The sequence below is a fragment of the Spermophilus citellus genome, assembly GCF_964194105.1.
Source record: "Spermophilus citellus genome assembly, chromosome: X".
Lineage (NCBI taxonomy): Eukaryota > Metazoa > Chordata > Mammalia > Rodentia > Sciuridae > Spermophilus > Spermophilus citellus.
The window spans coordinates 64,771,559-64,787,419 of NC_138190.1; the positions used below are offsets into that span (position 1 = coordinate 64,771,559).

The 15,861-nt window shown below is 34.0% G+C and overlaps 1 protein-coding gene across 8 annotated transcripts in view; it reads left to right on the top strand.

The window, feature by feature from the left end:
* Positions 1 to 15,861, top strand: part of ATRX (ATRX chromatin remodeler) — a 230,856-nt gene that overhangs the window by 106,490 nt on the left and 108,505 nt on the right. For all 8 annotated transcript variants that reach the window (XM_081276837.1, XM_081276832.1, XM_081276834.1 and 5 more), the window contains 4 exons: positions 12,844 to 12,985; positions 13,894 to 14,003; positions 15,097 to 15,243; positions 15,403 to 15,580. In XM_081276837.1, coding sequence (XP_081132963.1) covers positions 12,844 to 12,985; positions 13,894 to 14,003; positions 15,097 to 15,243; positions 15,403 to 15,580 — 577 coding nt within the window. The remainder of the gene's footprint in view (positions 1 to 12,843; positions 12,986 to 13,893; positions 14,004 to 15,096; positions 15,244 to 15,402; positions 15,581 to 15,861) is intronic.

The following is a 15,861-nucleotide window of genomic DNA, read 5'->3' on the forward strand; positions in this document are numbered from 1 at the left end:
GCTTTTTCTGGGTTTATATTTATTATTAATTTCCAATCTTTTCAGCAGAACCCCAGAATTTTTCAATAAGTTCAGACACATTAGGTGATTGATCTGTGTTAGTTTTTTTTTCCTCCTTGGAAGTGTCACCAGTGTAGCTTTGTTTTCCTACTCTAATTTGGTCTGCTTTATCTGCTTTCATAATTATCCTGGGAATTCCCTCACCTATGTCTTATTTTGAATCTCTTATTCTCTGGATCCTGTGTTTCATTGTGAATCTTACTAATTTTTTTTTACTTGTAGATGGATAGAATACCTTTATATATATATTTATTTATTAGAAGCCAACTTTTATTATTTATTTACTTTTTATGTGGTGCTGAGGATGGAGCCCAGGGCCTCATCTGTGCTAGGCAAGGGCTCTGTTGCTGAGCCACAATCCCAGCCCACTTCTTAACATTTTGAAGGGTGTCTTTCTCTAGACTTCACTGGACAATTTTGGAAATTTGGTATGTTTATTTCTTATTTATCCTTTCTATCAGTCTTTTTGCTTTCACTCCAGATTTCTTCCTAACTATTCCTATTAATGGATGAACCTTTTGCATTTTATAATGTCTGGTACTCATTGATTTCCTCCTCTTTGGTCACTTTTGTTTCAGCTTTCCCTCTTATGTCATTTGACACTTGTCTATACATGTTCTACCTTTCAAAGTTTTCTTGATATTTTAAAATATTTCTGCTAGCATCTTCCTATGTACTTGTGATAAATTTTTTGTTCTTTCCTGTTAGTTTAGTGCATTTAATACAGCACTTTTAACCAGTTCCAGTGTTTTAACCAATGTAGAAAATTTCTATGGTTTGGTGTAGACAGAATCTATGTATATTTCCAATACTGTGTTTGTATCAATGAGTTTTGGCAGTTATAATTTTATGTAGCTGACACCCCTTAAAATTAAGATGTGGAAAACTTTCATCACTACTTCTCGGTCAATCCTGAAACTTCCTGTTCCCCTAGCCATACTAACCAATCATTCACGTTCATCACTGTAGATTCAAAGTTCCATATGCATAAAATCATGCAGAATCTTCTCTCCCATATGGCTTCTTTTTCTAGGTAAGAATTCTGAGATTCATTTGTGGGTTTTTTTTTTTTTTTGTATACCAAAACATTTTGTTTTTATTATCCAATACTATTCCATTGTATGAATATGCCACAATATTTTTATCTATTCATTTGTTGTGATACATTTGAATTGTGTTTAACTCAAGAACCAAGCTATTATAAAGGTTTGTACACAGATATTTGCATGGGAAAATGTTTTCATTTCTCTTGGAACAGTACCTAGGAGTTGTGTGGCTAGGTCATATGGTATGTGCATATTTAACTTTATAACATACAGCATTTGAATTTCCACCATAAATGTACGAGTGAGTGTTCCAGTGTCTTTACATTCTCACCAGCATTTGTTATTATCCATTTCTAAAATTTTAACCATCCTGATTGTTGTTTAATGTTATTTCTTTTTTTGTATTAATTTGCATTTCTCTCATTACTAGTGATTTTTCAATATCTTGTCTATTCGAATATCTCTTTTCCTTTTTCATTGTTTTTTGGTGTTTTGATTTATTTTTTTCTGTAATATTTCTTACATATTTTGCATACAAATGACCTTTTCTGTTTATGTATCATAAATATTTTCCCCATTTTTTCTTTTTTTCCATGGTTACTCTGATAAAAGCCATTTTGAATTTTGATAAAGTATCACTTATCAACTTTTCTTTTATTGCGTTCTACTTTTTGTTTCCTATTTAAGAAGTCTTTGTATTCCCCTCATTTGCAAATATATTTTCTCCTGTGGTGTAATGTAGAAACTTTATAGTTTTGGCTTTGAATTTTGAAATGAAAGATCATACATTTTTTGTGTCACTGGGGATCAAAACCAGGATATTATGCATACTAAGCAAACACTGAGGTGTATCCCCAGGCCTTTTAATTTTGTTTTGACATGGGGTCTTATTAAGTTGCCTAAAAGGTCCTCATATGTGTTCCTCCTGCTTTTAGCCTCCCCAGTAGCTGGGATTACAGATGTCTGCCACCATGCATGGCTTCATCTTCCTCTTTATTAAATAATATGCATTATATGGGTCAAGATTCATGTAGGTAAACTGGTTGTTCCAGTATCATTTTTTAAAAACACTAGTTTCTTCATTGAATTAGTTGGCATTCGTGTCAAAAATCACTTGATCATGTATATATGGGTCATTCATTCTTTAAGTTCTTATGCCAATACCACAACTGTCTTGTTAAGTGTAACTTTATAGTAAGTCTTGAAATTAGATACAATAGCTCCTGTAAATTCCTTCCACTTTTTCAGAATCATTTTGGCTATTCTTAATTCTTTTTATTTTCATATAAGTTGCAATGTTATGGTGCCAATTTTTGTCATGGAATTTTTCCTGGAATTGTATTGGAATTTTAGGTCGGGTGGCTAGAATTGACTTTTTTTTTTTTTTTTTTTTTTTTGTATTGGGGAATTGAATTTATGGCTACTCGGCCACAGTTTTGTATTTTATTGAGAGACAAGGTGTCATTGAGTTGCTTAGCGCCTCACCATTGCTGAGTGAGGCTTTGAACGCATGATCTTCCTATCTCAGCCTGCTGAGCTGATCGAATTACAGGTGTGTGCTATTGCTTTTGGCTCAGAATTGACAACAATGTGTTGATTCTTGTCACTCTTGTATTCATTGATTTAGGTCCCTATTATCTCTTAGCAATGTTTTGTAATTTACATTCTATAGATTTAATACTAGTTTGTTAAATTTACCCCTATGTAATTCCTATTTTTTGATATTATAGTAAATGGAATTTTAAGTAATTTTTGGTATAATGACTTTGTGTTACAAGTCCTTGCTAAATTTCCATAATAGTTATAATAGCTTTTGGCCAATTTTTTATCATTTTTTTCATAAATTCTTTCAGATTTTCTTCATATTCAGTTTGGTGTCCATAAAGAAAATCCATTTTGTTAATATATTTCTGAACTATCTAGCATTTATTCCTCTCTTGAAATTAGAAATAGATGCTGAATTTCATAATGTTCTTAAAATTATCTCTTATATTGATCAACATAGTCTTGCATCTCAAGAATAAATTTTGCTTGTTTATGGTATATTGTTTCTTTATGTATTTTATATTCTTTTTACTAATATTTGAATATAGTTTTTATCTCATGTTAAGTGGAGATACTAGATTTCTTTTTTTAAAAATATTTTTTAGTTGTCAATGGGCCTTTATTGTATTTGTTTATATGTGTTTCTTAGAATCAAACCCATGATATGCAAGCACTCTATCACTGTGCCACAAGCCCAGCCCCTCTAGATTTCTTTTCTTGGAATGTCATTTGTGTGGTTTTCATAATTGAGTATTATTATCCTCATAGAAAGTGAGTAGGGATGTATTCTCATCTCATTTATCTTATTTATATATGTATTTATTTATTTTGTATTACTAAGGATTGATACTAGGGTCTTATACATGAAAGGTAAGATCTCTACCACTGAGTGATATACCCAGCTATTTTCGTTTTATTTTCAGATAGGGTTATACTGAATTGTCTAGGTTTGCTTCAATCATGCAGTCTTCCTGCTTCAGCCTGTGGAGTCACTGGAATTAAAGGCATATGCCACTATACTTGGCCTGCTTATCTTCTTAAGTGTTTGCAGGGTAGATAAGAGTGGACTTTTTTATATTTGTCTTGCTTATGATTTTAGAGGAAATGCTTTCTGATTTTTCTGTGTTCAGTATGTTAGCTTTGGGTTTGCTATAGCCTTTATAATGTTGATGTAACTTCTTTTTATCCCGTTTCTTCCACCTTTGTAACAAGAATAGGTGTTGGATTTTTTGAATGCTTTTCCTGCATCATTTGAGGTGATTATATGATTCTTGTCCAATTTTTATTTATGCTGTGATTATACTTACTGATTTGCATATGTTGAACCAATCTTGAATCCTTGGCATGAAATTCATTTGATCATGGTGTAGTATCTTGTTCAGGTGTTTTAACATTAATATGGTAACACAGATTGCTAATATTTTATTAAAGATTTTTTCCATCAGTGCTCACCAGGGATATTCGTCTGTAGTTTATTTTCTTGATGTGTCTTTGTCTGATGTTGGTATCAGGATGATATTATGTTGCTTTATTTTTTGTTTCATGGAATAATTTGAGAAAGTTTGCATTAGTTCTTCTCTAATAGTCTGGTCGAACTCTTGTAGAATACATCTAGTCCTGGGCTTTTCTTTGTTGAAAGGCTTTTAATCATGTTTCAGTTTCATTACATATTCATCTGTTCAGGATTTCTCTTACCCCACCCCCCCTCTTTTTTTGAGGTACCAGGGATTGAACTCAGGGACACTTGACCACTGAGCCACATACCCAGCCTTATTTTGCATTTTATTTAGAGGCAAGGTCTCAGTGAGTTGCTTAGCACCTAACTTTTGCTGATGCTGGCTTTGAACTTGAGATTCTCCTGCCTCAGCCTCCTGAGCTGCTGAGATTACAGGTGTATGCCACCATGCCCAGTGTATTTCTCTATTCTCTTGGTTCAATTTCAATAGGTTACACATGTCTTGAAATTTGTCAACGTCTTCTGGATTTTTCAATTTATTAGAGTATAAAGTTTTCAAAATAGCGTCCAATGGTTCTCTGGATTAAAAAAAAATGTGGTTATGTCTCCTTATCCATTTTTAATTTTTTTGATTTGCATTTTTTTGTTTTGGTTTGTTTGTCTAAGGGGTTATCAGTTTTGTTTATCTTATCGAAGAAACAATTCTTTGTTGCATTGATCATTTTTTAAATTCTGAGTTTCATTAATTTCAGCTCTTCTCAGTTATTTCCTGTCTTCTACTCTTCTACTGATTTTGTATTAGTTTGTTCTTACTTTTCTAGGGTCCTTTTTTTTTTGGTGCTACTAGGGATTGAACCCAGGGCCTTGTACATGCTAGGCAAGCACTCTAACAACTGAGCTATATCCCTAGCCCCTTTTCTAGGGTCTTGATGTGTATAATTTGATTATTTATTTGGGATCATTCTTTTTTAAATTTTGGCACTCAATGTTCTAAACATTCCTCCTTGAACTTCTTAGAGATTTTGATATGTTGTATCTCTATTCTCATTTGTTTCTAAGAATTTTTTCTTCTTTGATTTCTCTTCTAATGGATTCTTCGGTTGTTAAAGTGTATTATTTAATCTCTAGGTATTAAAACGTTTTGTTTTTAATTTTGTTGTTGATTTCTAATTTTATTTTGTTGTTATCTGATAGGATGCAAGCAATTATCTTTTTTTTTAAATTTCGCACTTGGAATAATTTTCTTTGGATCCTAAAACATGTCTATTTTATAAAAAGTTGAATGTGCTTCTGAGCAAAAAGTGAATTTTGTTGTCAGTGGATGAAATATTCTATAAAGTCTATGGGGTCCATTTGGTCAACAGTTCTAAAGAATCTTAGTTTATGTCTGCATGACTTATCTAATGGTGAGAGAGATGTGTTGAAATCACCCATATTATACTATTGTGGGCTATTCAATTCTTTATATTTAGAAGGATTTGTTTATGTGTGTAGGTGTGGTGACATATGGGGCATACATATTTGCAGTCACTTTATCTTCTTATTGGATGATTCCCTTAACCAGGATGAAGTGATTTTGTCTCTTATGATTAATTTTGGCTTGAATTCTGTGTTTGAGTTGAATGTTTGCTTTCTGTCTCCATTTACATGGTATATCCTTCCCAGGCTTTTTCCTTTGCAGTCTTAGACTGTGAGTATCTTGTAAACAACATATGGTCATATCTTGTTTTTTAATCCAGCAGTCCCCCACAAATAGTAAGTATATATTTCTTTTTGCATAACACATGATTTATTTTTCATTCCAACCTTTAAAGTGGTTTTATTTCCCTCCCAGTTTTATAATGAAAACTTGTAAACATACACAGAATTTGATAGAATAATAAAAGGAACATTAATACACTTAACACTTCCCTTCTTCATTTCTTAATGTTTTGCTATATAGCCATATACTGTGCAATCATCTTTCCCTCAATGACAGGCCATATATACAGTGGTTGGGCCATAAAAGTATATTGCCACATGATGTTTTCGGGCTGTAATTTTGTTAAGAACACTGTGACATTTGCACAACAAAAATCTTCTAATGATTTCCTTTTCAGAATACATCCATATCGTTAAGAGAGAGGTGAGCGTATGTGGTTGATCACTTGTCTTTAATGTATATATTTGTTGTACCATGAATGAATGTATTAGTCTATGCTCTAATCTGTATTCTTTGGTTTTCCTAGCTTAGGTTTACTTTATATTTCTTTTGCTGATTCCTTCATGTGTAACGTTAGGATCTTAATTTTGCATCATTGTTTTACTGTTTACATTTACATACACTAAATATGGCCTCTTTTAGCATTCATTTTATTCCATCCAGTAAACTTTAAAATTCTGTTTATTTTCATTTTCTTCATGATATTTTCTAGTTTCTCTTGTGATTTGTTATTACACCCATTGTCTAAAAGTTTTATTAAATTTAAACACATTTCTGGTTTTTTTTTAGTTCTTATTCATTTCTGATTTCATTTCCTTTTCCTTGGAAAACATGCTTTGTATGATTTCATTCCTTTTATATTAAGACTCGTTTTATGCCCTCTCACATGGTCTGTCCTTCGTTCCATGTGCACTTGAGAAAAATATGTTTCCTGGCATTCTTGAGTATTCTGTATATATCTGTTTGGTCCATGTGGTTTATTGTGTTACTAAAATCTTTATTGATCTTTTGTCTCTGCTTGCCCATGCATTATTTTTTAAAATGTTCTTAGTTGCATATGCATAGGATACCTTTTTTTTTAATGTGGTGCTGCGAGTTGAAATCAGTGCCTCAAACGTGCTAGGCAAGCACTCTGCCACTGAGCTATACTATAGCCCTATTCCCTTCCATTATTAAAATTGGCCTATTTAAATCTCCAAGCATTATTCTAGTTCTTTCTGTTTCTTCCAATTTTATCAGTGTTTCCTATATATCTTGGGGATGTTTTATGTTATCCATGTGTGAGTATAATTATTATAACTTTTTGATGAGTTGATTCTTTTATTGATATATAATGTCCTATTTGTCTCTTAAAAGAGTGTTTTCAACTTAAAATATGTTGTGTATGTTTGTTTAGCCATCCCAGCTCTCTTTTGGTTATGCAAGAATATCTTTTACCATTCTGTTACTTTCTGCCTAGTTCTGAAGTGAGTATTTGGATATTTTGTTTTATTTTTTGGGCCTTGGCATGTAACCCATGGTTTTGTGCATGTTAGGCAAGCATGTTACCACTGAGCCAAATACTGAGCCTCAGACCATATTTTTAAATCATTTAATCTGTACTTTTTGGTCTAGGAGTTAAGTACATTTAAATTTGAGGTAAGTTATGATGAGTAAAGATCTTCTTCTTCCATGTTGCTTTTTAATTGTGTCTTAGTACATTTCTTTTGTTCATTATTTAGAGTTCTTTCGTTGTTAATTGAAGTTCTGCAGTGATACATTTGATGTTCACCTCAATTTATTTCGTTTATATTATACAGCTATTTTCTTTGTGGCTACAGTGCAGATTACAAATAATATCCTTATGTTATAAAAATCTTGTTTCAGTGCATACCAAAACTCTTTTTTTTAAAGAGAGAGTGAGTGAGAGAGAGAGAGAGAGAGAGAATTTTAATATTTATTTTTTTAGTATTTGGCGGACACAACATCTTTGTATGTGGTGCTGAGGATCGAACCCGGGCTCCACGCATGCCAGGCAAGCGCGCTACCGCTTGAGCCACATCCCCAGCCCCCAAAATTCTTATTCAACTGCTTCCTGTGTTGATAAGTGTTTTAACTGTGTATGTTAACAATGCCATAAATATTTTAGCCATTTTATATATGTGATAATTTATAATTATATTTTATAGTTTTTTTAATCTTATAGAAAGCAAAAAGTGGAGTTATCAATGAAAATTACAGTTATACTGGCTTTTTATTGGCCTTTGAATGTATGTTTTCTGGAGATCTTCTCAGCTGACAGGGTTTTTGTTCAGTACTTTGCATTGCCTTCTGACCATTAAGTTTCTTTTGAGAAATTGACTGATTACCTTTTTAAAGATCCTTTGTGTATCATCACCATCTATTCTAGCTGGTGACCTATGCTAGGTTCACAAATCTTACTATTTAATAACTTAGGAAAATGGCGAAGAAAGTATGCAAACACACAGAAGTACCTTTTCAAACTCTGGGACGGCTCTCTGACCTTAGGGGTCCGTGGAAAAAAAAGAGAGCCACTGGAATTCTTTATTCTTATATAGGGAGGTTCCATGGAACATTCTATCCCAAAAAGGGCAAGGGGTAGGATTACAAAGGAACAGGTAAGTGTAACTCAACCTCACCGGGTAACTCCTACTCCTGGAGCCAAGCCTCATTATCCAAGTGGAGGTAAAGCCCAATTTATTGAGGAGCGCAGTACTTGTTCAGTATGTCTTGCTCAGGGCTTAAGGGTACATATTTCCAGAGCAGCTCCCCATAGCAGGGTGCAACTGTTCCATGCTCTTTTACTGACTTAAAGGTGCATATGGTCCAGACCGGCTCCCAACAGTGTATGATGAAAAACTTCTCTCTTGCTGATTATAGTACAGACATAACCAGGAGATATTGTGGGTTTGGTTCAATAGTATTGCAATAAAGCAAATATTGCAACCATGTGAGTCACATGTATGTTTTGTTTTCTCACTGCATATAAAGCTGTGTTTAAACAGTAATTTAGTGTATTAACTGTTTATTAGTTTTCTCTGTAAAATATTTATTTATGTGCCCAAATTTAAAATATTTTGTCACTAAAAAATGCTAATGATCATATGAGCCTTCAGTAAGTCAGTCTTTTTTGCTGCTTGTGGGTCTTCCTTCCATGTTAATGGTCTTTGACTAATCATTGGTGTTTGCTGACAGTTTGGATGGATATGGCAGTTTCTTATGAAGTTAGCTGATTTTCCTTATTTCAACATCTGAGTGGTATTCATCAAGGGTAGATCCCATAATTTTTTTTTTTCTCGCTTTGGAGTACTGGGTATTGAACATGTGCTGTGCCCTAACAGTGAGCTACATCTCCAACCCTTTTTTATGTTTTAAGTTGGTGAATCTGGCATTAAACTTGTGATCATTCTGCCTCAGCTTCTCAAATAGCTGGGATTACAGGTCAAGTGATTTACATTCCATTTTAAGAAATAATTTTCTACAGAGCACTGTGGCATATGTGTGTTTACCCAATGACTTGGGAGGCTGGAATATCTCAAGTTCGATGCCATTCTGGGCACGTTAGCAAATCTCTGTCTCAAAAAATGAAAAGGGGCTGAGTATGGTAGTGTGCCCCAGGGGTCAGTCGATAATACCAAATAAAAAAGTCATTTTATTTGCTCATTCCCATGAGCAACTCCTCCCTTATTCCCCCTCCCCTTTTTTTGGTACTGGGCATTGAACTAGGGAAAGTGGACCACTGAGCTGCATTCCCAGCCCATTTTTAATATTTTTATTTGGAGACAGGGTCTCCTTGAGTTGCCTAGCACCTCTTTGTTGCTTAGGGTGGCTTTGAACTTGCAGTCCTCCTTTCTTAGCCTCCTGAGCCGCTGGGATTACAGGTATGCACCACCTCACCCGGCCTCCCTTTTCTATTAAGTTTTATCATGATATTGCAAAAATCTAGTGATATATGTCCAGGCTCCACTTAAACTTGTAGTTTTATACTATTTTCATCACACTTGAAGTTACTTGTAACTTAAACCTCATGAGGTCATTCATGAGGGTTTAAGTCAGGTTCTTTCATATTCCTCTTACTATTGATATTTTGACCTCCTCACAAGAACCATGAATGTTAATAATGTCTAGAGTGATGAATACTTTCCAGAAAGCTTTGAATTTACTTTGGTCAGATCCCTCAGTATTTCTATTCTTTCTTTCCTTTTTTTAAAAAAAAATCTGGTTGGTACCAGGGATTGAACCCTAAACACTAAGCCACATCCCCAGCCCTTTCTATTTTTGTAGTTTTGAGACAAGGTCTCACTAAATTGCTTATGGCCTTGCTAAATTGCTGAGGCTGGATTTGAATTTGTGATCCCCATTTCATCTCTCTAACTTGCTGAGATTATAGTCATGCACCACTGTATCTGGCTACAAAATGTATTTCTTAAATAATAAGACTTGTGTTTTAGACAGCTTATTTGATCCTGTGACTAAAAAACCTGAGAAGAATAATTTTAGAGTAGGAAAATTTTGTTTGGGTGCTCAGGGTTTCAGAAGTCTCAGTGCCTAGACAGCTGACTCCATTCCTCAGAGGCAACATCATAGCTCACATGATGATTAGAAAACCGACTAAGCTCAGCTCACTCAAGATAAACTCTAAGGGCAAGCTCCCCATGACCCACCTCTTCCATCCACACCCTACCCACCTTCAGTTATCAGTTAATTTCTATTGGGGGATTTTTTTCAGGGATTGGGTTTAAGTTCTCATAACCCACTTATTTCACCTCTAAGGTTTTTTTTTTGTGTTGTCTCACACATGAGCTTTTGCCAAACATCTCACATCCAAATCATGGCAAGTTGTATGTAAAAATGACTCTTGGTCATGACCAGAGAATTGATATTGTGTGTATAGGCATGAAAACAATATTAATATTATTGTACTTTTCCATGAAAGTTCTGATGACCAGGTGCATGGTCCATGAGTAGTAGTCTTTTTTAAAACAAATTGTTCTAAGTAGTTATACACAACAATAGAATACATTTTGACACATCATACATAAATGGAGTATAACTTCTCATTTCTCTGGTTGTACATGGTGTATGATTACACTGGTTGTATAATCATATATGCATGTAGGGTATAATTACTGATTCATTCTTATTATTCCTCCTACCCCCACTCCCTCCTTCCCCCCCCTCCCTTCACTCCCCTTGGACTAATCCAAAGTACCTCTATTCTTCCCTAGTGCCCCACTCCCGCATTGTGAATTAGCATCTGCATAGCAGAAAAAACATTTGGCCTTTGGTTTTTTGGGTTTGGCTTATTTGCTTAGCATGATATTCTCCAGCTCCACCCATTTACCTGTACATGCCATAACTTCATTCTTTAAGGCTGAGTAATATTCCTTTGTGTATATATAACACATTTTCTTTTCTTTTCTTTTTTAAAAAAATAATTTAGTGGTTGATTTACGTTTTTTATTTATATATGGTGCTGAGAATCGAACCCAGTGCCTCACACATGCTAGTCAAGTGCTCTCCCACTGAGCTACAATCCTACTTTCTTTATCCATTTATCTGTTAAAGGGCACCTAGGCTGGTTCCATAGTTCAGCTATTGTGAACTGAGCTGCTATAAACATTGATCTTGCTGTGTCATTGTAATAGTATGCTGATTTTAAGACCCTCAGGTATAAACTGAGGAATAGGATAGATGGGTTAAATGGTGGATCCATTCCGAGTTTTCTGAGGCGTCTCCACACTACTTTCCTTAGTTGTTGCTTTTGGGGGATAACTTACTGTAAAACTGTTGTGTTCTTTTGATGGCACCATGTATCCATGGCTTTTCTTGTTCCTTGAAGTCTTTTGTTGCTATTTGTGCATTTGAAGAAACAACCACTTCATCCACTCTTGTGGTGTTTTTTTTTTTTTGTTTTTTTTTTTTTTTTTTTTTTTTTTTTTTTTTTTAATATCAGGAATTGAACCCAGGCACTTAACTACTGAGAGACACCCTAAATCCTTTGTTATTTTTATTTTTAATTTTGAGACAGGGTCTCAATAAGTTGCTCAGGGCCTCACTAAACTGCTGGGACTGGTCTTGAACTTGTGATCCTCATGCCTGAATTCTTCAGTGCATCTATTTTTTAACTATTTTGTTCCAAGAGTATGCTGGATGAATTCTCTGCTGGATTCCCACATTTCCTCAATGGTATTCTCATTTATAGGTGATTTACTATCTGTGCTTGTGTATATGTATTTTTCTATTTTTCTTCCTTTCCTCCTTCCCTTGCTTCCTTTATTTTTTCAGGGGTGAGGGGGTTCTCAAGCATGCTACCAGTGGGAGTTATACTGACTTCTTGAGTGGAACAATTCTTTTTGGCATTTCATATTGTAGGGATGTTTACTTTTTGTTGTTGTTGTTGTTGTTAGCAGGGATTGAACCCAGGGTTGCTTAACCACTGATCCACATTCCCAGCCCTTTTTAAATGTTTTATTTTGAGACAGGGTCTCACCTGAGTTGCTTAAGGCCTCACTATGCTCCAGAGCCTGGCTTTGAACTTGCTATCATTCTGCCTCAGCCTCATGAACCACTTTGATTAGAAGAATGTATCACTGTGTCTGGGAGGATGTTTACTTTTATATTTGCCTTTTGCTCCTCTCCATTTATTACCAGCCATTACCACTCATCATGACAACCTTAAATGCCCTCAAATTTTAAGTGTCCTATAGAATAGAAGTTTCCCAGGTTGGAAATCACATCTGTATTCACATTGTAATGTTGGTGTCATAGACTAGTTAGAACACTTCTTTTTTCACATTTCTATCTAATATGTATTGAGGTATCCTGGTTGAGAACTATTAAGTTAAATTATTGGCTTTACTAAAGTGATTTTATATTTTATAAAGGTGATTGAATTTGGAAAACGTATTATCCTGGCCTTATTGAACCAAAATATTAGATGTATCTATACTTTAGAAAATATCCCATGGTAAATTTATACTCCACTATTGCTTGAACTTAACTATCAACAGCTTTTTTTTTTTTTTTTGTAGGTGATAGAAATTGAAGATGCTTCACCCACCAAGTGTCCAATAACAACCAAATTGGTCCTAGATGAAGATGAAGAAACCAAAGAACCTTTAGTGCAGGTTCACAGAAATATGGTTATCAAATTGAAACCCCACCAAGTAGATGGTAAGAACCTATTAGGCAATTCATTGATGTTAAAGTTTACCTATATTTAGTTATTTTCTGTGTGACTCACATGCTGCTAAGCACTGGAGATAAATTGGTGAGCTAAAATAATATGATTCCTGCCCTTACGGTTGCCTGTAGGTAAATGAGGAAGAAAAAAATCTTTTGTAATTGCAAAAACAGTGAATTTTATAATTCGGAAAATTGTTACTTATAAATGGGTATATTTAACAAGTGAATTTCACTTGTACTGTAGTGGTTGGATGAGGTGGCTAAGAAGTGGTACAGTTACCTCAGTGCCTTCTTTGGAATTCCTATTTCAGCATCTTCAGGTATGCTTTAAAATAATACTCCTGTACTGGTATTAGAAAGATACTCTATTGTAACTTCCTTCTGCTTTCTTGGAGCAGAATCAGTAAGTTGGTTTTGAGTATGCATATGAATTGATTCATAAGGTAAATTCTGTATTTCCTACTTCTTGAGTTACTGGCCCCATTTCTTACTCAGTCTTTTCTGTTGAATAAAGAATAGAAATAATGAATTATCCTGTTTTTGTTTTTATACTGATTGGCTCAGTATCCTTTAAAGTATATTTGATAGGAAGCTGTTTCATCTTTAAGTAAAGTTTCTATTTCAAAGGAAAGTATACCATCCCAGGGTATAGAGAAAAACTGTTTTGATAGATTAGATAATGTGAATTTAACAAAGTCATCCAGTAGTGTGCTTGTGCTTGTGTCTACTTTACCTTAGCAGGGAAATCATTCTATTTATATTTAAGTTTCTTTTTAAACTCTCGAGTATTGTGTTAATACTATTTCTTAGAAGTTTTGGTTATTTTTGATTTAACTGATTGGAAAAAGGTTTAACTTGGACCTTTAAATGTAACTTAATGAAGCTGTAATCTTTAGGTGTTCAGTTTATGTGGGATTGCTGTTGTGAGTCTGTGAAAAAGACAAAGAAATCTCCAGGTTCAGGATGCATTCTTGCACATTGCATGGGACTTGGTAAGACTTTACAGGTAAGAATAAAGAATATCCATGTATCCTGTTTTTTTGCTTACATTAATTTGAATTCAACATTAATACTGGGTTCTGTTATGTTTACACACTGCTATAGGGGCTGGAGATAAAACAGTGATTAAGAATTACAGAATCCCTCTCAATATATTATATTCTATCAGAGAATAAAATAAGAAATTTGTGCTTTTAGATAATATGTGTTAAGATGATGATAACAATAATATAATAAACATTGAAAGTTAAGGAAGACATCTTTAAAAAATGGTATGTTTGAGCAGAAGTCCAAATAAGGTAAGGAAGTGGGGTTACAGATAGGGCAAACAACTATGACCAAGACTCTGAGTGAGAAATTAACTTCTTTCACTTAACAATATTTAACTGTCTATTGGGTTGGGGTTGTAGCCAAGTGGTAGAGCACTTGCCTAGCATTTGTGACGTACTAGGTTTGATGCTCAGCACCACATAAAAAATAAAGCCCTAAAAAACAGTTTGTGATGCCACAATAATGAGAACATAAAGTATTTTTTACCATTATAATTACTTCATTTGTATGGTTTTGGATTATAGCTTAGTGGTAGATTTTTTTCCACCCATCCTGTACAAGACCATGGGTTCAAACTCTAGCATTGCAAAAGAACACAAAAAGTGATTGCATTTCTTATATTTATGTAGCAGAGATGTGAAACTATTATACAGATTATTTCCAGAGATGGTTAATTATTATAGATTCAGTGAGTTAGAACAAGTTAAAATGGAAAAGTATTGTGTAACATACTTGTCTTCCAAAGTGGCAGTGGTATTTTCTGAAAGGCCTTTGGGACATTCTGTGGAGATCAGTGCCTTTGTTTAGGTGTGAGAACATTTTATATTATTTTGATCAATCACAGTATTATTATGATGCTTTAGAGTTAAAATGGCCTTTTACATTTTTCATTTTACAAATATATTTCTTTCCCTATACATGGCTTGCAAATTATGACCTTTTCTTGGGTTAGTGTACTGTTTAAAGCAAAACAAAACTTTAGTTGTAAGATTGCTTAAATTTTTGTGGGTGTATAAATGAAGGTACCAACTTAATTTGTTTTCTTTTAGGTTGTAAGTTTTCTTCATACAGTTCTTTTGTGTGACAAATTGGATTTTAGCACAGCTTTAGTGGTTTGTCCTCTTAATACTGCTTTGAATTGGATGAATGAATTTGAGAAGTGGCAAGAGGGATTAAAAGATGATGAAAAGCTCGAGGTATCATATTTAAGTGTTTTTGTTATTGAAATATTTGCATGAAATTCATATAGTAGAAGAAAGATTTTAAATTACAAATAGTGCATATTTTAAAGGGAATTTTTAATAGTCTTACATTTTTAATAGGTATTTTCCAAAATCCTTATTTTCTCACAAAAGGTCTCTGAATTAGCAACTGTGAAACGTCCTCAGGAGAGAAGCTACATGCTACAGAGGTGGCAAGAAGACGGTGGTGTTATGATCATAGGGTATGAGATGTACAGAAATCTTGCTCAAGGAAGGAATGTGAAGAGTCGTAAACTTAAAGAAATATTTAATAAAGCTTTGGTTGATCCAGGTAAAGTATTAACTTGCACTAACACGAAGAAGCAAGTTGAAAAATTTTTTTTCTTATATTTGGTTTATGAAATAATAGTTGAGCAACAACCAAGTAGCTGGTTTCGTTGTGTTTATCTGTCAGGCTTTTGCGTTCTTTTTGTTTCTTAGAATCAAGTAACATTGCAACGTGGAAAAAAAAAATCACCCTTTATGTTGATAGCTGTCCAGAAGATATTTGCTAAGTCTGTAATTGTTTAGAGTTTTCAGGGGAGATCTTATAAACAAACATGCATCAGGTGC